This window comes from Chamaea fasciata, unplaced genomic scaffold (genome assembly GCF_029207755.1).
Source record: "Chamaea fasciata isolate MVZ Bird 193981 ecotype frontalis unplaced genomic scaffold, bChaFas1.0.hap1 SCAF_6, whole genome shotgun sequence".
NCBI classification, from domain to species: Eukaryota; Metazoa; Chordata; class Aves; order Passeriformes; family Sylviidae; genus Chamaea; species Chamaea fasciata.
The window spans coordinates 25,385,868-25,410,220 of record NW_027094091.1 but is presented as its reverse complement, the minus strand read 5'-3'; the positions used below and the strand labels follow the sequence as shown (position 1 = coordinate 25,410,220).

Sequence of the window (24,353 nt, the reverse complement as noted above, 5' to 3'; positions counted from 1 at the left end):
CAGCCTGTCTGAGACTTCTTAGAGAAGCAAGAAAAAAGAAGTTGTGAAGATTTTCTAAAATACACGGCATCCTCTTATTTTCACAGAATGTGGCTGGCATCTTCTATCTTTGCTTCCTCTAATCCTACTGCCTGGGAGACAGTTCCCAAAGGGACTGTCGTCTGCATAGAGGTTACTATCCCATTTTAGTCAGGGTCAGCCCTTCCTCCAGAAATAGGAACTGTCATTTAGAAGCAGCTGCTTCACACCAACAAATCGCTTTAAATGTATGGCTACCATACAGTCATACATTTGAACACTGATCTGTACACACGTGATGTTTCAGTTAATTTACACTGAGCCTGAGAACAAGTCTAAAGCTTGAGAGCTTCAAAAATGTTTAGGACTGCAGAACGTACTGCTAGTGGAGTCCATATATGACTATGCAGATTTCAAGACACCTAGTGCTCCCAAATCCCCAAATTTACACAGACCCATTTACAAAAGCCAGGACTGAATTAAAGAACAAAGTACTGGAAATTAAAGAATTTTAAAAGATGAGCAGCTGAAAAGAGGTAGGTTTGGTTTTTTTTCCCTGCAATCACAAATTTCGGTGGTTCAACAATTAAAAAACCCCCAAACTTCTGGATTTTGGATGGCATCCTAAAGGCTTGGCCATTTGAGGAAACAACAATTCTCCTTAACTGTCTCTTCTGTGACAAATCGGTAATTGTACAAACAGATTTTATACAATGAGAGGCCTTTTCAAATAAATGTTTGCTTTAACTAAAAATATGCTGGATTATTAGGGAGAGTTTTAACATGATTTCTTCTGTTGTATTTATCAGACTCCTTCAAGCTTTCATCTTTAGCATGAATCATACAGGGTGTGTCAGTTAACCACACTTTTGCCCAATAATCTGACAAATCTCTACATATTCTTACAGTGTACAATGACCTAGTATAAACTAAAGCAAGTAAATGCCAGGAAATTTTACAAGATGCCACCAGCCAGATATCTGAGAGCAGGTTACATTTGTAGTGAAAATCGTGTTTGTTTTCCTAAGATCAGGCAAACAAACATCTGATACTGATGAAGAAGGAAGGAACTCCTTCTCTGTCTCCCAGGGCTAATGGGAATGCAAAAGCTTTAAACAGGAGATCCTGTTCATTCAGTGAGAATTACATAGGCAAAATAACCTATACAGCTAAAATACACCTCACAAATTTCAAAACCTTCTGAATTCTAAGTCTTTTTGGTTCACATAAGCTTTTATCTTTTCTAGCATTTGATACCCAGTGACCACAATTTATAAAAAATAAAGCAGCTGGGGAAAGCAGGGAGGAAGAGCACTGGACATTTTAACATGACAGCACATTAAAATTGAATTCTTCACCACTGGATGAGGAACTAACAGTTTAAACTGCATATGCAATGTTGCTGAAGAGGAGTCACCCCTCACCGCATCCATATCCTCTCTGACTCCTGACACAGCTCCAAAACCTCTGCCTCACCCTTCCTCAGAGAAGCAGGAGCTTAAAAAGGAACAGAAAACATCAGACTCAGACCTGTGCACTGCCTATTTTGTCAGTATATCCGGTATTCTAATGTAACTACTTCTAACAAAACTGAAGATTGTAGAGACGCGAAATCACTAACAAACCCACCATACTGGAAATACTGTATGAGAAATAACAAGTTATCTCCTATAATCAGAGAATTAACAGACATCTTGGGAAAAAAGCATCGGGATCTCATACTCTGCCATAATGCCCTCTGACTCATCTATTATTTTGCAAATGATGTTTTTTCAAATCATTAGCATCAACATTTTAAAATAGCCCTTTTGAGGTTTCAGACTTCAGAAACTTCTTGCATTTCTAAATTCTTTTGAGTAATTTTATGCTTCTTCCTCATTAAATTTGGTTCATAAAGTATTGAACACATTTTCCATGGTCAGAAGGAATTTCATCAGCTTCACATTAGGTATTTTAAAGGATTAAGTCACCAAAGATCAAATAAAAGCTATTTTAAACAATTTTTCTAAGAAATCCATTCCCTTAAAACATTATTTGACCCTCTTGTCATGTTATTTTTCATAGCCAAGTCTTGAGTTCCCCAGCTAATGTGAACTTAAAGTAGCAATACAAAACAGCAGCTATTTCTTGAAACACTGGCAAATGATCCCCAAGATTAATTACTCTGAAGCACTATGTTTAGAAGTTTATTTCTAAAAAAATATGCTTATGTTTAAACCCGCCAAGAATAATGTTCATGTATTTGAAAACAGGAAGCCTAAATGATCACATGCTAAGTGTTGAGGACAGTCTCACACAAGCTAGCCTGTCCTCATTTTCACATTATACACCATTCAAGTGAACACTCTTGATCTTGCTAAATGGAAACAACTGATTTAGAGGCAATTCAGGTATGTCACACACTCAAAAAGGGAAGTTCTTGTAGTAAGCTTACTGACTGTTACTAACATAATGATAACGATGACATGGCGAAGGAAATTATGAGACACTGGATTTATTTGCTTTCTTGCTTTTTTTCTACACCAGTTCCTTCATGTGCCCTGATTCTTTCCTATTCCTATAAAGCACTTTGAGATATGAAAAACTGGAGGGACTAGATATGGTTAACAGGAAATAGCTTTGTTAAAGCAAGGCACGGCAGCATCGTTTCTACCACAGGACAGATCAACACTATTCACTCTCCATGTTTGACCATTCTTTGTCACAATAGAAACAGGCTTTGAGAACTCCCTGCTAGTGGTAATGCTGAGAAAATTCCTACTTTTAAATGGTCCGTACCCTAGAAGAAGGGCCTTGCATCATGAAGACCCATGTAAGCATTCTCTTGTATGTGTATTTCATACCTGTAAGTCGTTTTCTTTTCCCATCACTTCCCTTCCACTGTCTCTTGAAAACTCTGTCAGCTTCCAACTCTGTGAAGCGTCACCTGCATATCTCTATGCAAGCCTTTGCTCCTAGCTTACCTGGTGGGGGATGGAGCTGTCACTAAAAATTTCTTAGTTCCAGTTATATTATTGGTAGCCTTTGGCCAATCACTTAGCAATCACTGACCTCTCTCATACTAGATAATTTCTTAAGATCATCAGCAAAACAGATGTGTAGATAATTCAGCCTATGTTTATCGTGCTCTAGAACTGCACCTTACTATTATGTTGTGGTCATTTGCTCACATGTCAAGTGTAGTGCCCTACCATTTACCCTGGCTTCTCCTGACCACATCCTGCCTTTTGACAACATCTTTCTCTTTTGCTGTGAGCTACAAACAATTAGTTCACATTTTTCCTTCAGAAAGTTCTTTGCTAAATGTACTTGGTAAATGGCATATTAGACAAGAACATTCCCCAGACCTTTGACAATGCATGCTTATGGTGTGTGTCTCTATCCTATTCCCTCTCAGGCACTGTGCAGTAGGCCTTCATCTGGGCTAGTTTCCAGTAAGAAGTAATAAATCAATTCTTGACAAACAGAAATGCAATTAAAAAAAAATTCATTATCTTACCTGAAAAATTTCTACAGCACCTAAAATGGAAGCAACTCAGGCAATGAATCTCTCCAACAATACATATCCCTTTTTCTTTCCTCCCCACATGAATGTATCAGGATGTTCTGCAGGTCTCAGGTTCTGGGTGACCAGGGAATATAAGAAATGCCATCCCAGATGGAGGTGACACTACACAATGCTATGGAAGAGTGGATCATCCCCAATCCACACAACAGTCCCATTTAAACCTTTTAGCAAGTGTTACTGCACAGGTTCACTATCACTTTTGTCACTATGCTGACAGCATTCAGTCACTACAGATGTTTTGCTATGTGTGAAACTCCCATGAATTTCACAGTAAGACTAAGGCATGGGCTGTGTTAAAATTTTATACTGGTGTTCATGTAATGCAGAAGAATGGGATTTTTTTTTTTTTTTTTTTTTTTTAGCTGTGTATCCTCCCCAAGCTACCATAAATACTTTTATGAGAAATGGATCCATACTGGCAGCATTGCTGGTTCTTAAGGGGCCAAAACTCTATTGTGCAGATAAGGTCTAGTACACCTGTTGAAATTTATACTGGAAGTACCTATTGCAGCAAGAAACTACTTGAGTTCCTAAAATCCTAGATCAGGTCTCTGACTAGTTTTTTTTCTAGTCTTCTGGTTTTCTAAGACACCTACATTATCAGCTACTTAAAAGCTCCATAAATTCCCAAAGCACCCACTGAGGTTTCCAGATCTAATGCTCTGGGGTTAGTGAATTTTTGACAAAACCAGCTCTTGTACAACCTCAGGAAGACAATCAGATTTGCCACAGAGCAATAAAACCTGCCTACTGCTTGGGGATATATTGACAGGAATAACCTGTGAATCCACTTTAACCACTAGAGACTTCCTGCAAGACTATAAAACGTGACTCTTGAGATGTTATTTCAAATCTGCAAGTGAGAAGTAACCTACAGCAATTGAAGGTTCAACTACAAATGTGTACCTTTAATGGTTTTATTAATAAAAATGAAGCCAAAATATATAGAAGCCTAAAAATAGAATATGCAAGGAGTTAAGAATGCTGAATTCTGACCCTAGTACCCCCAAAACTGTCTAAGGCACTAGAAAATCACTGCTGTGAGTAGCTTAACTGAGTTAAGAGTTAACACTGCACAGAATTGTTCTTACTTCTATCTTCCACCCCTGGCTTAGTCAACTGCTTTGTAATGAGTCTAGTACTTATTGAACCTGGTTCTCACTGATCTGCAAAACCTTTTACTAACTCAAAGACAGTAACATCACTGGATTTCCCAATCCATCATTACAGCTGTGAAGGTTCTCATGTTGGCACAAGCCAGGTGCGACAGGAATGTCTGATTAGAGAGTACCTTTGAGTACTCATGTAGACCACTTGGTCCCAATTTCAGTCTAGGTTTCATTAGAAACATATATCAGCTCTGGTTACTACTGCCTTTGAAATTCAGATCCAGGGCAGTGGCAATTAACAAAAGAATGTGATCCTCACCTGTCAGTCCCACCTTTTGCTCCTGTAAACAGCAAGTGCCCACACACTAACTGGAAAAATTCAGTCTAAAACAATGGCTTCAGACCAGCTCTGGAGTCACACAGAAGAGCTATGTGAATTCAATTCCACTCCAATCCTAGGTAAACCACTTAGCGCCCTCTCTGCTGGAAGCCACCACTAATGAAAACAAGAATAATGACAATCCTGTTAACTTTTGGTGATGATGCAAAGACAAGTATGTTTTAAAATATGAGGTTTCTCAAGACTTTGACCACTGGTGAGCCGTGAATACCATACAAGCATTGCTTTGTAAGTACTAAAATAGTAGTAATTTTGACATTAGAAGTACATTTTTCTTCAGTAGCTGTATTTCTGACAAGAAGTTGGATAATTCCTTTGCCTCTGTGTGAATACTTTTCATAATTAAGTCCAGCGACTATTGTTGCGATCCAATCCGGTGAGTTAACACGTGCACTCAGTATCCTCCCCCCCCCTCCCCCAACACTTCCCTTAAGTTTCAGGAATTTCCCTGAGACTTTAATGGACTTAAGTCCACTTCTTTGCCATGAATCTGTAAAGCAGTAAAAGGCTGACACCTCAGTCACCACCGTGAACTATTTAAACAAAGACTTTTGCTTCTGGAGTCAGAGTCGAGATTAACATACGCAATGGCGAGGCGGGGGGCGGGGGTCGTGGAGGTCGGTCGCGACCCAAGGGATATTTAAAAACATAAACCCACAAATCGTCCTTTTCCATCGCCCATGACGCCCCAGCCGAGTTCCGCTGGGGCCGTGCCGGTGCCGGCAGCGCTTCCCGGGCCGGCCGCCGGCGGGTGGGCTGAGGGCACCTTCCCCGCGGCCGCTCCTGCCGCGTTTTCCCCGCCTCGCCTCGGTCCCGGAGCCCGGCACCGCTCTCCTCCCGCGCCGCAGTCCCCGCACCCGACCCCGCGGGCGAACCGTCCCCCAGAAACTTCTCAGACTTACGGATGGAGCCGCGCACATCCCCGGGAATGGCCGCGCACCCGCCCCGCCCCGCCGGTGCTGCCCGGCCCCCCGGCCGCCTCCGCCCCACCGCCCCTCACCTGCCCACACCGGCCTTTGCCCGCTCGTTCTTTTTCCCCTTTTCCCGCTCTGATCCTTCTCCTTCAAGGAGTCACCGAAGCGGGACCCGCCGGCCCGAGCTGCGGCCGGGGACCCTTCCAAAAGCGGCTCCTCCGCACGCCCCACGGCCTGGGTGGGGGAGCTTTGCTCGCTGCCGTAGAGTCCGTGACACTTAGTTACTGTTTAAAGGTTTGTTTTTTCTTTGCCTTAAGGCCTCGGCAGATGGAGTTTGGGGTAGGAGTATGACTGTCACAGAACCTGACACCCTTGACAGCTTGTAAGGGAAAGTGATGTCCTTAATCTTTTACAGTAATTTACAACATAAGACAGCTTGGCTTGTCTAAATTTCAAGTTTTCTAGCCACTGGGCTAATCAAGGTTACCAAACACTTCCTCTTGTTTTCTAAGAAGTAAGCCTCTGGCTGTTGAGAAACTGCCCAAATTGCCTAAAACAAATCACTGCCATCAGGAATCTTAGTGGGTTTTGTCATCAATAACCCTTGTGAAGTCCCACATTGTCCTTTTCGATCTTACTGCGTTCCAGGGCACTCTTGAAGGCTGTATCTTACAAGGAAATCACATGGCCTTTTACATGAAAGTGAGAGGATTCCTGATTCTGAAAAAGAAAGAAGGAAAAAAATCCACCAGTAAAAGTTATTTGCAGATCTCTTGGTCCCTACTGAAACAGACTGGGGTTACCAGTACTTGTCCAGTGTCAACAATGAATTCCTAACAGAGAGCTGGGAGGGCTGTGCTAAGCAGTGGTACTGGGTTGTGTTCTCCTTCCAATGTATGTGCATGGTGGTGTTTTCCCGTTTCCTGCATTCTAGCATGCTCTGCACCCCTGACCAGACATTTTGGTTATGTTCAGTGAACAGCTGCTGATGGTCTGTTCTTTGGAATGCCTGTGTGGCTAGTAGAAATTTCAAAACATATTGGCATGTCAGATGGAATAAAAATTCTGCATTGAGGAAGTCTGTAACTGCTGCCTTGAAATTACATAGGTTCTTCTTCTAAGCAGATAAAGATGTGGAGTTCTGTTTCTTTGCAGGCAGGATCTACCACCTTTGCTTGCTCAGGTTCTGTAGGAAAAAGGAATCAGCTCTGGGGAGGGCAGAGCAAGCTGCTGCAAAGCACAAGGTGGTAGCAGACTTTGCCAAAACACAGTTACTTTAAAGTGATTTAATTGGTTAACATTGATTTATCGGAACATTCAAGTTCGCAAAGATGTTTGACAAAGAAGAAAATATCACACAGTTTATCACCAACCACAGCTATTGTAATCCCATTGCAGCTGTAAATAATTCATATCCAGAGTCTTACATTTCCCATTCATGTTTTTTCATGCATGACAGTCCATTCTGTAAGCCTACAACTATGAAAGGCAATATTTTGTTTCCCTTGTTTGTGCAGCAATAACAATTGCCTCAATTAGGTTTCTGTGTCAGTGCACACAAAAATATCTGACCAAACCATAAATGAAATACCCTGGCTGCCAGAAAGAGTGCAGCTGCCTTAGTGCAGCACTTTAATTAGATGTGTTGAAGCAGAGCATGTGAGCTGTTTGGAGAGGTAATGCTGATCAGGTGAGTGGGAGGCACTGCTGACTCCTGACTTGGCCATTACATACACGTTTTCACTTTTAACCTTATGTACAATTGTCCAGTAGTACGAATGGTCTTGATCCCAAGCATGCAAAGCAACCATCCAGCATGTCTGAAATGTAATTAAACTGTCTTCTCCTAGGTATCCTATGGAAGGGTACTACAAAGATCATAGTCACCAGAGGTAATGCTTGATTAAGAAATCTCACTGATAGCTTTTCTGTGTGGAGGTAATAACACTGAACATCCTCCACACAGATACATCCTTTTTTTTTGTTTTCCCGGAGAGATCTGCAGGTGTCTTTTATATCATCTACTGAACTGCCGCATGAAAAGGGAAAACTTCAAAATTCAGGTCATCCAGGGAAGTGGCAATTAACAAAAGAATGTGATCCTCGCCTGTCAGTCCCACCTTTTGCTCCTGTAAACAGTAACTGCCCACTCACTAACTGGAAAAATTCAGTCTAAAACAATGTCCAGCTATGGAGTCACACAGAAGAGCTAAGTGAATTTAATTCCACTCTAACCTTAGTGCTACTAAGTGCCCTAAACCACTTAGTTCCCCCTCTGCTGGAAACCACCACTAGTGAAAACAGGAATAATGACAATTCTGTTATCTTTTGGTGATGATATGAAGACAAGTATGTTTTTAAATAAGAGGTTTCTCAAGACTTTGGTCATTGATGGGATGTGAATGCCCTGTAAGTATTGCTTTGTACATACTAAAGTAATTTTGATATTAGAAATACATTTTTCTTCAGTAGCTGTATTTCTGACAAGAACTTGGATTATTCTTTCCTATCTTTGTGAATACTTTTCATAATTAAGTCCACTAACTATTGTTGTGATCCAGTCCTGTGAGTGAACATGTGCACTCTGTACCTCCCCATACTTCCCTTAAGTTTCAGGAATTTCCCTGACTTATATGGACTTAAATCCAATGACACATGAGCTGTTGATGACTCTAAAACAGTCTCAGAGCTCTTTGTGTATTTCAAACCCTCTCTCTGTTCATGGCTGCAATAACTCTGCAAGTACAAGCATGAACAACTCAGCCTGGCATGCTCATACTGGCACTGTTTGGGACACATGAAAGAGAGGAACTCGTGAACTGCCAACTAAACATGTTGGCAGACTGAAAGCTTTCCAATCAAGACCTGAAAGGAACAGGGAAAATTGCCATAGAATGCTATCAAACATTTCCCAGGGCCCCTCAAGGTAATGGAATGCAAAAACCTGGGTATGATTCTTCCCTAGGAGAATCTCTTGCCCAGAGGAGAATCATACCCAGTGATGATTCCAGTGCCAAACCCACATAAATGGCAGTGCCAGTGGGGATTTGGGGTTGTAGACATAGATGGTTATCATTACTGCAGTGTGGATACTTCCACATCAGCTCAGTGCATTCATATGAGGTTAGTGGATGATGCACTTGAGAGATCCAGTGTGTATTCACAGGTAAATAGTGACATATTATGATATCCACTCTAGTTCAAATACATTAAAGATGTGGTGGCATATTAATAACAACTTATAGCCAGAAAGGGAATTGATTATTACCCAGTAATTTCCCGATGTTTTACTTCCTTAGCTCTGCAGTAGACCCAAATAATTTAACTGGAGCAGATATTTCACAAAAACCCCCTAGAATTTTAAATTACATTGAATTATTGTTTACCGGATCATTGGCTGGTAAATATGTGTTTAGCGTCCTAAGCAATGCTGCCAGTGCAAAAAAAGCAGTCTGTTGTGCTTATCACTAAGGTAACTTCTTACAAGATCCTCAGGTATATTTCCTGGCAGGACCCGTGGAAGACAGATACATAGTGAACACCCAGCTGTTTATCTGCTCTAGGTTGTGTGTGGCCATAGCCTTTCTTTACCACACACTGTCTAGATCTGTACTGGTTTATTGATTTCCTCATGAGGCGATTGTTTTTATCGCTGGAATAAGCATTTTATAGATAGTCATGAATCTTCCTTCACTGCTCCCTGTGAGACAAGAAGGTATTACTACTTTTAGGTTACAAATAAAAAATTGAAACAAGGGAGAATAAACACCACACCATGAAAATGTCTGTTAGTGAATCTGAGCCTACATGCTCAGTTTGAAAGACTGAGCATTTGTTTAAATATTTCATGGTGCAAGATATATTCTATGTAAATTATGTACATTTTGAACTCTTGAGAGGGGTAGAGTTAGTTGTATGTAAATATTATTGTGGGAACTTTCCTGAAAGTCATTTTCAGGGTCATTAAATCCTTGTAGTTGCAAGCATTCCATACAATCTGTTTCACAAACTCACTGAATTTTTCTAAAACTAGTTAGGTATTTTGCTCATATTACTGTACTAAAAAATTGCCTCAGAGTATGGTTGCTGTGAGGGTTAAAAATTACCTTGTAGCTTCTAAACTCAGTTTCATACCCATTTGCTCATACAACTAGCAGTGACCACTGTTTCCATTATTTTTTTTTTTTCTTTTTGTTCCTGGTGTTTAACAATCCACGTTTGTTTTGCTACAGTAAACCAGATAAGAATGAATCATATCAAATTGACCAAACGCTAACTAAATTTCAAATAAAAGTGTCCAGCCAAAGGTGTAATGCAGTTTAACAATCCATTCAGACCTTAGTTGATGTCGGATAAATTGCTGTGACATAGCTTATGTAGACAGAAAAAGTTTTAAGGGAATAACTGACTAATATTCACTCATGTAATCCTCATGCTTTGCCTATGATTTATACCATGAAGTTTAGGCAACTGCAGAGTGGAAGGAATCAGGAAGCTGGCATTAGATGCCGGTTCTGGAGGGCAGTTATGTGTTGTCATATATACATATTGTCACTCACGGTGGTTTGGCATTGTGTGTATTAGGAACTCCCTTCCTGAAAGCTACTAAGATCACGAGACTTTTTGTTCTGGAGATTTTCATTCTGTTACCCATTCTGCAGAAAGTAATTATCAGCTGAAATTTAACAAGGAATCATGAAGTCTTTCACTTTTAAGAGGCTCTGAATTAAAAGACAAGCAAAAAATAATTTTAAATGAGATACTTATGATGCAGTCAGCTTACTGGATCAGGATTTACCTCTTATCCTGACATTTTTACTTTATCCAATAGAGAAGCTGAGTTGGTAATCTATGGGGAGACTCCAGCTTCTAACAATCCATATTCACTCCCCATGAACTAACACAGACCCATTGAATAAGACACAAAACTAACCCTGAAAAAAGGGAACACCATCTAATGCTGATACTTGTGGACTGATGGAAAAGTGTGTATGATTGGAAAGTAGTTCTAGCTAAGTGGAATTGCACATAGGCAGATTGATGCACTTGGAAAACTGCTTTATTTCTTCTTTTTCTGTTTACTCTGATGTGGCAATTTCCCATGGCTAATCTTCAACCTTATCTGCAGCTGTAAACTTGTCATGAGCTGGTTTACACTGTTACAGTTTAATTGTGTGTCAAAATGCTTTTCTTATGCACTTATGTACTTAAGTGCCTTCCTCTTCATTGTACATAGAAGCAAGTAGACTTGTTGAATTTATCTGTTCCACAAATAACCTTAATTCTACACTTTCTTTTTATCAAACCACTTTATCAGCTAACAAAAGGACCCGAGTCAGTGTTACCAAATTAATATTTAGTAACTGTTGCTTTTTTCTCTATCTTTGCTTGTATAAAGTTATTGTCTGGGTTATAATATTTTTCAAGTGTTTTTTTCCAATTAAATTTTTCTACAGTTTTTCTAACACAATTTCTTCTGGACAGTGACTCCAACCTCCCAGGCAAATTTTGTCAATATTCTAACTTAGCTACTTATGCCACAATTACTATATCCTTTTCTTGAATAAATAAAAATAATTCAGCAGATGGACATGAAGATACCACTTAGACTTTTTGATTCTCTTAAGTATTTTTCACAAGGGAAAATCCAAGGCTGATTTCTCATAGAATGGGTAATTTAAGTTTAGGAAACCCAGTATCAGATTAAATGTGTCCACAAGACACTACCCTTAAAAAATCTAATTTTTATGTTTCATGTATATTTAAACATTTTCGAAGGTGAAACTTTGCCCCAGCAGACATTATATCTGATCATTTCACCTTCTAGAGCCAGTGCAAACCAAGATAAAGTATAAACAAAGACAGACCAAGACTAAGACAAAGCACAAGTACAGCTTTACATAACTTGGAGGAAATGTTACCACATGGGTGTTTCTGATCCACTTCGTGAGCCCAGTGCATCACAGATCCAAGATGAATTAATGAAAAGCCATACCCATGGTAAAGACAAGAGATTTATACTTTCACAGGTCTTGTAGGTCAAGTTTAAATTTAGAAGAAAGCTTAGGGTTTACTTGTAACCTGCACTATGTGACAATATTAAACCAACTGCTCCTTGCTAGACCTTTATGTCATATATTCCATCATAAATAAGGAAAAAACATGTCCCATTTTCAAATGAACAATTTATATTTTCTCCTTATTTTGCCCCTATAAGTAGAACTATTTAAGGAAAACTAGGAAAATTAACATAATTGTAAATTTTCTGTTCGAAGTTGCTCAGTATTTATCTAGAAATATTCTCCAAATTGTGAAATGAAAATTTCTTACTTCATTCTTTATTGCGTCACCTGGAAGAACAAGTAGGTCATGTCTTCACAATGCAAACAAATTTCCTAGAGAGCTCTTCTCTAGAATTTGCACCAGAGTAACTATTAAAAAAAGCAAATGTCAGCTACTTTACTGAAAATTAAAAATATCTCTTCTGATGTAATAACATCAACACATTGAAAACTTGGTGTGAGCAAAATAGTAATCAAAATACCTTTGTCACCCACATAATAAGATTCATTATTTTATTCATTACTCCTATAGCAATTTTTACCATTCATTATTAAAAAAGCAAACCCTGTTTGTATGTAGCATTTTCCTATGTACAAAGCTCTTGCATTTGTGCATGAACTAGAGGGCTTCCAGACTTTTTCAGATGGCTGGTAGTGTATTAAAACTTTTTTTTTCTTTTTTTTCTACTGAGCAAAATTACAATAGGCAAGCTGAGATGTTTGTATTGGTACAGTGTCTTATTCATCAGCAACTAAACCATGAGAAAATTTCCAGTGCAACAAAGTGCCTCTCTTATTTTTTTGTCTTTGTAATTTGAGACACTCTCAAGATAAATTAACAACAAAAAAACACCCAAAAAACAACAACAACAAAAAAAACCCCCACAAAAAAACCCACAAAACGACACCAAAAAAAAAAAAAGAATTTACAGTAATATGATTCAAAGCACAAATTGTCCCAGGAGTCACGGAGGTCATGGGTCATGGGGTCATACAACTGCAGTGCGAGTTAGCAAAGTCTGAAAAGCTGGTAAATATGCAGAAGCTGTCCAGGACACTGACAACTGCTTCTAAAAATCTGGTTTTCAAATTAATACTCAAATAGTTAGTTAGCTTTGAGACACTTTCATAGTATTTGTTTTGATTTCTTCTGGAGAAGCCTATTAAATTGTTATTTCCCATGGAAAAGACAAGAGCAGTAGGCAGTAGAGATGTGAAAAGCTGCTCCATAGTGTATTATTTAGTGACCACAAAGAAGTCCAAAAAACCAGGCTAATACAATGTGCTGCCAAGCTGGACACAGACTGAAAAGACTGAGAAAGACTTATTAATCACAAGGCTATTTTGTGAGGAATTCCTGGAAGGAAGTTGGCTGTATTTACCCTGGAAGAGATTTAGTCAAAAAGCACTGCTGTGCCTTACTATGGATGTATCTCTATAAACAAACTGCTTTTTATTAGTCTGTCATAATCACCTTCTTTTCATATACCCTTGGTTGAAACAACCTCTGTCAGCAGAAACAGAGTATTGCCAGTGTAACTTTCACCAACTGCTGTTTTCATTTCAAAATATGATGCAATAAAAATAAAATGCATTGCAGCTGTAAGAGTAGCTCCCAACTCAGAGTTACATAATAAACACAGACCATGAAGTCCTTGTGTAGATGAGATGTTCTTAGTGGGGTGCTTATTATTTTAGGGATACTTTCTCCCCACTGCTATTATGACGTGTTGGTACAACTTGCTATGCAGCATATTCCAGCATCTACTAATTGTTATTTACTACCAGGGTTAAGGGTCACCATAGTCTACCTAGTGGGCATTTTCTTTTCTGCTTTATGATGTCCAAAGATTTCTGAAAAGCACCATCACATTCTTACCAATAATTATTAATACTGAAATCTTAAGGTTAGGCTTGGACAAGCAAGGGAGTGTTTTGGCTTATTTTTACTACATCTGCCCTAAAAGGGATTGCTAATTTTCTGTTGTTGTCATTCCGAATTCCAGACATTACAATCATTAGACTTGAACACTGTGGGTAAAATTCCAGTCCTGATGTGTACCTGGTGTTCAGTTCATCTAGAATTTTTAAGCATAAAGAAAGGGACAAAGAAGGATAGAAATGGTGACAGTTGATTTTTCCTTACAAGATGGTATCAATAGAATAGATAAAAATAAACGTTCTGCATGTTCCCTGAGCACGGAATAAGAAATAAGGGGTCTGAATTGTAGAAAGGAGAGTTAGGAGAATATTCATAATGTTCTTGTTGGAAGGAAGATGAAAACTCCTCCCTCTCCAATCAAAGAAGCTTATACAAAGAAGTGTGTCTTGGGGACAGGAGAGGAGAGGCAGGGTAGATCTGTGAGTGCCCAGCTGCTTACAAAAGATGCTGACTAGTGGTACTCATGAGCAGAGTCCCAGCTGTCTTGGGAACTATTGTTCTAGTGGGTATATAGCTCAAGGCAACTACAGGCTCCTTGGAGTACACAGGATATCACTTTTCTGGTCCAAGCTATTCCTCTGGCTCTGTCCTGCAGAATACTGGGTGTGATACCAGCTCCTGGCTCTTCTGTTACCTCAGCCAGGCAGGTCTTGAGATGTACATAGTACAGATATTTTAAAAACACATATTACTTGATTTCAAGTAATATGTACAATATTTTTTCCATCTGGTACTTCCAAGTATGCTTGGAGTGTTTCCAACAATAGCACTTCCTCCCTGAAGTTTTTACAGTGTACCAGAGCTCTTTTGAATGATCTCTTCAGTACGCTTTTGTCCATGAAAAGCAGTACAGATTTCAGTGTATAAACTGTGTGACACGAAGGTGGTGTTGAACCACAGGAATGTCCCTCAGAGCTATTTATTGCTAGTTCTTCAGTGCAGCCTGTGGGAAGGACAGAACTGCTACAGAAACCAAGAAGATGATTTTGAAATATCAGTAAGAAGTGCATTCAAGAACATTTAAGAAAGTTCCTCTTGTTACATCTCTTACTGGAAAAAGGAGACATGATAGAGACAAGTGTCAAACTGTGGACACAGACTGTATCCACATGACACCCTGTACTGCTCAAGTCTCAGAGAGTGAATAAATGAGTATTATATTTACCGAATAGGGATAGAGGGAAAGAACCAAAACTTCTCAAGGTTTTGTATGTTCAAAATTTACAAGTAAAATTAGTTGAGAAGCCAATTTGTCATTTGGAAGGAATTATGATTATATATTATGAAGAGCAAATAGGTGATAAAGTACGTTATGCACATCAGTGTCATGTTCATCCAGCGTCACTATGAACTACACTGGCTCATCCGAGTGTAAAAATTAAATAGAGATATGTTATTTTCAATCTCCTTCAGCTGCAGCATATCACTATGACCATGACTATATGCAAGCTTCTACAAAAACTTTCAAAATTCCTGGTTTAATAATTAAAGTGGTTCACTGATTGATATTCATGTGTCAACCAATTTCATCTAAGTATGGGCTACCAGAAGGGGTAGTTTTGTCTTACCCCTCAGTCCCAATTTGCAAAGGTCACTTCTGTCAGAAGCGGTGCTCTGTTCATGGTGGAAATCTAACCCATAAAAAAGAATGAATGCAAAAATAAAATTACTTTTTATCTACATCAGCTGCAGTTTCATCCTGCAGCCCTATGCGCCCTAGTGCTGGCATGAGGGTTGGGGAGAGGAAGAAGAGCTGGCAACAGGGACTGGGGGACCAGAGGGACCTCCCTTCTCCACAGCAACCCACACTTAGCTCAGCATAACCTCAACTGCAGTCTCAGTGTTTCCACTGTATTTAAAAAATGCATTTACTCACCCCTTTGTGTTGGTAAAATACACAGTCACTATTTATTTCTATTGACATACCTGTTTAATAGTTCCTTGTGAGACACTTATACTGGTGCTTGGATATTCTCCCCAACTGGATATACCTAGAGCAATATAAAACACTATGCTACATTATATATAACAATTATTATATATTATATATAATAATATATAATTACTATATTGTTATGATGAAATATGTGTTACTTTAATATTAATAACCTCTGGTTATTAAGTTATTTCCCAATGTTTTAATGATTGCCATTCTTCCAAAACCAAGGGCAACAAATGGATTGATCTTAAAATGTGTTTAATTACTGTAGCTTGTGGCTAATCTTTATAAGCAAATAAACCCCTCTACAAGTCATCAGCAATGTGGATAAAATAATGTAATGTTCACTCTACAATTTTCTCTCATAGAATTGCTTGTTTCCTTTCTGCTGTGAAATCCTTGTCTATGTACTTACTGCTCTCCAGGTTTCCCTCCCTGATTTTTGTGGTTATTTGAGAGCTAAACTTCAAGGGGTGAGGTGAGTTGTTACTTCTGTGGTACAGAAGCATGAAACCAGGTATTTTTAAAGGTTAAGACTTGAGGGCAGATCCAAATAATGCAGTTCCAAACAAAGTCCAAACTGCCAAAGGCCAGTTTTATATCCTCTACTTCACTGCAGTTGAACATGATCTCTGAAATATGGATTTAGTTAACCCAGCTGTGGTTTCCTTGAGCAGTCTGACTTTGCTCCTCATGGGCCAATAGCATTAATCAAAAATATTACTTTTAAACTCCATTTATGTGAAAAATGAAAAGTGAAATTCTTTATTCTTCAGACCGGCAAAAAATTAGCTGCTTTGAAAATGTTCACTGGGATAGTGTCACACGGGATGGCAGTTTCCTATCCTCTCCTATCTGTTCCTGTCTTCATGCATTACATCTTTGCTCTTCCATTTTTCACCCGATTCCTTTCAACTGAGTAGGTCGCTCACCACCTTTCTCTTTATTTCGTAAATTATTTCATTGCAAGTCTGGAGCACCTTCCTATTTCTGTTGTCGCTGGGTTTCAATTGTTTGGAGCAGACGCTCCCCCTGGTGCTCTATTTTGTAGTGCGCAACACAGTATAGCCAAAGTGGGTACCTTTCCACTTATCTAACAAGGAAAATTCTAGGGGAATAAAGGAAATTATTATTGAAAATAATTTTTTAAATTTGAAATTTCATCTACTCTTCTTTTTAGCAGCAGCTTTGAGTAATTTCTCCGTAATAAAATTGACTAAATTTTCAAGAAACCTCTCTTAAAAGTCTAATCTACTAGCAGTAGCAAACGCTGAGAAAAATTAGGGGAATTTGAAAGTTTTCAGTCAGCAAAACTTGAAATCGGTTCTTCCCCACGTGTTTCTTCTCCAAAACTCCCATACACCACTTCATTCCTACAAGGCCACGTGACTGCGAAGAAGTTGTGCCGCAGACTGACTTAACCACCTCGGGTTTTTTACAGACCTTCTATCCACCAGCTGGGACTTGTAGCCGCTTTGATATTCTTACGGCCCAGCATTATACTTATATGTGCATACCTGCCCATAAGTTAGCCTTGTGATTTCAGCGAAATAAAGTCTGCCTACTGGTGCAACAGTATCTGTAGTTTTGTGATCAGCTGTGACTTGACTTCCAACAGGTAGAAGCGATTACGGCAATTTTGCATTCACATTCCATCAATTCAACACGTGGAAAGGTCACAGCTAATATAAAAACCTGTTCCATAACCCCCCTCCCGTGTCTGGCTAGGATTGAATTCACACTTTGATACATCATCAAAAAACGAGCTCTTCACGGTAAACACCGTACAAGCTGCACAGGCTTCTGCAGTCAGTGTTTCTCCTAACTTCCTCAATTTGATTTAATATCACAGAAAATGTGGTGCCCGTTGGAAGTCTTGAGCTTCCTCTCTTGCCACCACGTGCAAACTTACTATGTTAGGAATCATAAAGCAAAGCTGCAAGACAGGCAGAAATTCAAAAATAGCTTAAGCGTTATGGCACATAAAAGCTTGCAGAATCGGGGGGGTTCCGGCTCCACTCGCCCTCAGACCGAAGGTCGCACGTAGCGCACCGCGCTCCCCGAGGGCTCCGGGCGATGGCGACGCCGGGGCTGCGAGCGGAACCCGTGACATGGGGCTGACCGGGCGGCTGTTTGCGCCTGCGCACCGCCGGCGGCCGGTCACGTGGCGGCCGAGGTGGTCACGTGACCGACGGGATGGTCACGTGGCTGCCGGGCCCGGCCGGAGATGGCGGCGCCGCTGGAGAAGCTCCCGCCGGGACGGGCGCTGGAGGTGGGCTCCCCGCGGCCCCGGGCGGGGAGGACGGGCCGGGGTGCGCCCTCCGGTACCTGTGAGGGAGGCAGGGCCCGCCGGCGGCGCGGGGCCGTCTCTCCCGCCAGGCCGCAATGCCAGAGGACGGCGCTGTGGGAGACTAGAAAAGCCTAGGGGCTTGGAAGTCAGCAGTTTGGGTTGTGCTGTGAAGCCTGGCAATCCCGGGGCACGGGTGACTGAGGCGCCCTTTGGTGACTGAGGACTGTAGTTGTGCCCAGAGCTGTTCAGTCGGCGCGTAAGTCCAGGGTGAATCTGAATCACGTTGTGATTTCTGCGGCCAGACCTCGTGAGCTGCCCTCAAGGGGAGAAGGGAAGACAGGTCATATTCAGGGAGCCTGCAGACTGGGAGCATTGAGGCAGTTCCCAGTGGAGGGAGGGTTGATAACTGAATTGCTTGGTCAGTCTCTTATCGGGTATAGATTAACCGTGAAAGAATTTTAAATTGTGTATCACATGTTTTCAGTTCCTTCATAAGATAGTTGATGGCATCTGTGGCCGTGCGTATCCTCGATACCAGGACTATGGCAACGTTTGGAGCTTGTCAGAATGGATGGAGGTTTTAGAAGGAACTATGACGTATTTCAAAACTGCAGTTGGCAAAAATATGTCTGATGAAGAGGTAAGGGCCTGACTTGAGGAGATCATAACTGAGCATGAAAGATCTTGACTTTGAGAGATCATGACTGCTTAGTTTTGTAGCTTGTTTAATCCTGAATTATTTTTATAGTGTAGGATTTGAATGGTAGTGGATTCAGCCTAAATAGGTAGAAGGTAAGCAGCATTTAGAGATAAACTGCCAAGACTTCTACAACAAAAGTGAAACATATGCTGATTTTTGAATATTTTTTCTGATATCGCAGGATACTTGTTAAAATACTGGTTTAATCACGTAAATTAGTATTTAGAGTACCACCGTGTTAAATCTGTTTATATAATACTGCTCATTAGCAATAACACCAATTCACTTTCTTGTTTGGTTTTCCTTGTTCATTACTACTGCACTGAAGTGGTGTGAAATATTGACTGTATATAAATAAGTTTTGTAAAAAATCTAACTCTGAATGGAGGACCATGTGGTCCAGGAACTGTAATTCAGGGACTGTAATTCAGGGCATTCCTATAGGTATGAACTTTGCAAAATCTTGTTCTATTATTAGAAATATTAATTCTCATCTCTTGCATATTGCTTGTATTTTGACCACCTGCTAGCAGCTGGGTCAGAGAAAGACACCTGTGTAGCCTTGGGGACCTCCCTACATCAGCATTTCTTTTTCAGCTGAGCTGATGTGTTTAGCCTCTGCCCTGATGCCGAGAAGCTTGCAGACCTAAACCTGCGTTATTTGGAGGTGTAACGTTGTTTTGATTTTGGGGTGGCATGTAAGAAGGCTGATAAAGCCTCTTTTCTCTAGTGTCTTTTAATTTAAATGGTTATTTTTTTTCTCTGTATCTTGCTGTGGTAAACACTGACTCTTAACTCTCAAAGACAGAGAGCAGCCACAAAGGGCAGCTATCAGCTTAGATACATTAGTTATTGCAGGTGGTACATGTTATTTCTGTGGTTCATAGTGCAAGTAATCACGGGTTTTATTTTTATTTTTGTAGGCTGCTCAGCAGATAATTGAATTAAATTCAGACCTCCAAGAAGCAATCACAAAATGTCTGAAAGGTAGAAAGGAAGAAATCAGGAACGCCCTAGTAGAAAGTGTACATGCAATCTCTTCTGCCCAGCTGCAAGATTTTGACTGGCAGTTGAAGGTGAGAGTGTTGCCTTAATGTCGTTTGAAAGAAATGTTCTACAACAGAGAAATAACTTGATACAGTCCCAGTCTGCCTGCTCCCTCTGCAGAGTGGTTCCATTTTTATAGGCATTGCAAAAGCACATTAATGACTGATGCAAAACCACATCAAAGACTTGCCAGAAATGTTTTTGCAATGGACATTTAATAATTAGTTTGAAATCGTCTGTTATTAGACTTCCTATTTTGGTAGTAAACCAGTGATAACTGTGTTGCCTAAATTAGGATGGTGGTTTGAGGTTATGAAGATAATTTGTTTAAATTAAGCTCGATCAGAGACTTAAAACCATTACTTATACTGCTTATATTTTTGGTTAGACTGTGAGAGCTGTTAAACAGATTTGTAGAGCTGTTAAATAGTTTTCCATGTTTACAACAGTGCTCAGTAATTTCTGCAGCAAACAGCTTTGGAAATAAAAGAACAATGCCCAAAACAGACAAGCTTTTGCAAGAGCAGATGTGGCATCATAATGTACTTTAGATGAACTGTTGCTGGGCTTGATCTCTTGCATTTACTGCTGACAAAAATATGGACTTATGTGAACTCTTCTTTTTTGTTTGTGGCTTCTTTTAAATTTTTTCTTCTAGGGAATTTTTTGAGTTTGTTTTGTGATACAATTTTTTGGTACATGTCTGAACTATTATTTTTCTTAAAACCACTTTTTTTCCCTCTTGAGCTGGTTATGTTTTTTTGTTTGCTTGCCATGATTGAACCCTACCCTTCTGTTCTCTAAATAAATAAGAGAGGTGTGTACAATACTAACCTATGGTACTGTCAACTTGTCTTTGATTTTAATGCATTTTAAAAGCCTTATCTGAGCTGGAGTGAGTATTGTGGTCAGTAGAAAAGAAAGCACAATTGGCAAGTAAGCTGCATCAGTGTTTGTCTAATAGGATATCTGACAATGTGTTTGATCAGCTGCGGAGTGTTTAAAAATGCATAAAGGTCTCCTCTTTCTCCCACCAAGCCCATTCTGTAAGACCCTTCGTGTTGATTAGAAGACTTATTTGAATATGGTGATTTGAGAATCTACGTAATTCATGATCAAGAGCTATGATCAAATGTATTCTTCATTTTGACTTAGAATACCAAAATGTGACAGCCCAGAATTTTAACAAATTGGTATTGACAAGTGTATATAACAAGTCTGTTAAGATGGGGTCTTTATTCAATATATTGTTGGTATTAACAAACAAACAAAAATCCCAGTAATGGAGGAAAAAACCCTGAAAACAGCAGAGATTACTTGTTTGAAGTTAATTTTGTCATGCTGATGTTTGTTGTGGTATGATGAACTTCAGTATAAAATAGAGATGTGTTATCCTGAAAGACTCAAAATTTAATGGCTCCACCTTACAGTTTATTGTTGTTGTGTCAATCTGCGTAGCTTGCTCTCTCCAGTGATAAGATCTCCATGCTGCAAATGCCACTCCTCAATCTTGATTTGAATGTGAGAGAAAATGGTGAAATTAAGCCAATTTCTATAGAGATGAATAAGGAAGAGTTGCAGAACCTAATAAATGCACTGGAAGCTGCTAATAAGGTAACTTTTACTGATGTAATCTTTTGTTCCTGATTTGTTCTGTACTGAGTTATTTTAAGCAGAATTCAGAGAATCATAGAATAGTCTGGGTTGAAAAGGATCTGTAAAGTTGTCTAGTCTAAGCTGCCTGCAATGAGCAGGGACATTGTTGACTAGATCAGGTTGCTCAGAGCCCTGTCCAACCTGACCTTGAATGTTTCCAGGGGTGGGGCATCTGTGTCCAGTGTTTCACCACATTATAAAAAATTTCTTCCTAATATCTAGACTAAGTATAATTTGTTTTAATATGATTACCCCTATCCTATGCTGAAAGAATGGCGAGAACTCCCACATTTCCCTCAGCCTCACAAAATATCAGTGTGTGGGAGAGTTACTTGGTTCGTATTAGGTCCTTTAATTTCCATGGCATAGTAAATCAGGAAGAAAGTTAAAAAGGTTACAGTATAGTAACCCAAGGAGAGAATTTCAAGTGAAACCATAAGGCTTATGAGACACTGAAGGGTCTCAGAAAAAGGGTTTCCTAACAGAAAAGGCTAAGCAAAATGAGGATTTGAAGAAAATGGTGTTTGCATGAAATTACAGCCCTGAAGAGCTTTCACAGCTTGCTTCTGTGCAGATTTTCTTCCCTGCAAAATCAAATAAAAATAGTATGTGAGCAAGGAGTCTTCCAGTGTTCACATGCCCTTTGTTCTGCTTGAGGGTCTGTGTGGAAGCTGTGGGATGTGGTCATCTCCATACCTAGTTCTGTGGGCACACGAGGAGGAATTCACTTCAGAATTGGTCCCTTGGCTCTGCTTTGTGCAGAAAGAATCTCACTGGACCTGGACTTGCTATTCTACTTTTTGATTACAGGCAGCTGAAGAATGGTTTGAGTGCAGTAAACAGTAAAGAAAGTTATTTTAAGTGATGGTTGTGTGAGATTGTAAAAGAGAGTTAGGAGAGGAATGGTGTGCTGTCTAAAGGAAAGAAATGCTTATTCAGTTCCATATTATACTGAAACACAAAGCAAAAGGCTTCTTTTCATAGGCTGCTTAAGTTTTGGTCTTAACTAACTTTAATCTCATTCCTTCTCTCCTTTTTGAAGGTTGTCTTACAACTGAAATGATGGAATTCAGATCAACAGTATCTGCTGGTGATGGCTTCCCTAATGATTTGGGGAAAAAATATGTTTACTGCAAAGTGAAAAGTTTTTGGTGCTGTAAAATACTGATGTCAGAAGACTGTTACACCTTGTGACCAAATGAACTACCAATCCTTCCATAAAAATAATAAATTCTTGTATCTATTTGACCAGAAATAGGTAAATCTCATGTACAGTTCCTTTTAGGACTAAAGATTTATAGACATTTGAAGATAATCACTTACAACGTGTGCCATATTTGTTTTGGTAAAACTTTGGCAGTGACTACACAGGTTCCTGGTAAAACTAAGGCATCTTACTTGCATTGTATGTTATCTTAAGTGCCATGCTCATAAACAACATGAGAGAGTATTTGTAGCATTAATGTATTTATACTTGTAAATATGGTAAATAAACACCTGACTTTGAGTGAAGAATTGTTGAAGGTTATTTTTTTGATTTATGAATCACTAAGTCTTTTTAGATGCTGGGGAAAATCACCTTTACAAACAAAACCAGTGTAGAACGACTGAATAGTTGAGGTTGGATGTGAGCTTTGGAGGTTATCTTGTCCAGCTTCATTGCTCAAACAGGGTAGCCTAGAGCAGGCTGCACAGGGCTGTCTCCAGATGTCTTGAATATTTCCCAGTCATTGAGCACCACAGTCTCTCTAGGCACCCTGTCCAGCGCTCAGAAGTTGTAGAAAAATCACTGCAGCTTTATTCAGAGTAAAGCTGGAGTTTTTCACTTAGTTTTTGTACCTTAGTTAATAGCTTTTCAATTAAAAATATTAATGTTTTCAGAAGGAGATGCAGTACTGGAGAGGAGCTGACCTATGCAGACTATGAGAAAGAAAGATCTCCTAGCTTAGTTATTACAGGAGATAATTGGTAAATTCTACTCTAAACTTTTCTGCAACCAGATGGAGTTTCGATTGTAGTATGTAACAAAAGTTAAAAGCCCTAACACTAGGGAAGGGTAAGCCAAAAATCTTACAGTTTCTACTATTTATTAGACCCTTTTTCTATACATGAAGAGCAAATTATCTCTAATGCTTACATAAATACCAATGCGTGATTCTCATTGTGTGCTTGTCTTAGGCAAATTTTGTATAAATAATAAGGAAAATTACTGATAACTTTCTTCATAGTTTCAAAATGAGGGTCTTGAGTTTATTCCACTGTATTTTGTTTTGCCATAGGTTTTCATATATGCAAAGTTAATTACACTAGTATAAAATAATGGACTTTGGAGTACTGGTCACAGAAAATGAGGACAAAGAAGCTCTTGTAGAAAGGCTTCTACAAGAAGGATTTTAATGGTTTTAATGGATAGGAAACCTAAATACATTGTTTCTGTGTTATTTGGTACTGATACATTTAATCAGCTATACATATTCAGTGTCAGCAATTGAAGAAAAAAAGTGTGGAGAAGTGGGTAAAGAGTTGTAAAGATGAAAAAGTGGAAGATGTATCTTACAGTGAAAGAAGTGTAACCTCTAACAGATACAGCTCGATCATAGTCTTGAATTTCCATAAGCAACAAATTTCATAATGGATCAAATAGCAGCTAAAGGCATTGCAGAAATGGTACAAAATTCAAGCTAAAAATCAGGTTGGAATTGATAATT

The 24,353-nt window shown here is 39.4% G+C and overlaps 2 protein-coding genes across 3 annotated transcripts in view; one reads left to right on the top strand and one right to left on the bottom strand.

Annotated features, from left to right (window-relative positions):
• The window catches only part of ATP10D (ATPase phospholipid transporting 10D (putative)), a 53,586-nt gene extending 35,682 nt beyond the window's left edge, over positions 1–17,904 (bottom strand). Inside the window, exons 1-4 of the mRNA XM_066185697.1 lie at positions 17,865–17,904; positions 15,940–16,004; positions 6,096–6,729; positions 5,015–5,191 (exon numbers count right to left, since the gene is read on the bottom strand). The gene's annotated coding sequence lies outside the window, so the exon portion shown is untranslated. The remainder of the gene's footprint in view (positions 1–5,014; positions 5,192–6,095; positions 6,730–15,939; positions 16,005–17,864) is intronic.
• Positions 17,905–18,116: 212 nt separating this feature from the next.
• On the top strand, positions 18,117–23,160 carry COMMD8 (COMM domain containing 8). Of its 2 annotated transcripts, XM_066185703.1 has the most exons (5): positions 18,117–18,224; positions 18,727–18,882; positions 19,866–20,018; positions 21,448–21,603; positions 22,688–23,160. In XM_066185703.1, exons 1-5 carry the CDS (start codon positions 18,180–18,182, stop codon positions 22,706–22,708), a joined length of 531 nt encoding a protein of 176 aa, XP_066041800.1. In that variant the 5' UTR covers positions 18,117–18,179; the 3' UTR covers positions 22,709–23,160. The 2 variants fall into 2 exon arrangements, with proteins under 2 accessions (XP_066041800.1, XP_066041799.1); XM_066185702.1 differs by lacking the exon at positions 22,688–23,160 and having other exon boundaries at positions 21,448–21,636.
• Positions 23,161–24,353: the final 1,193 nt, after the last annotated feature.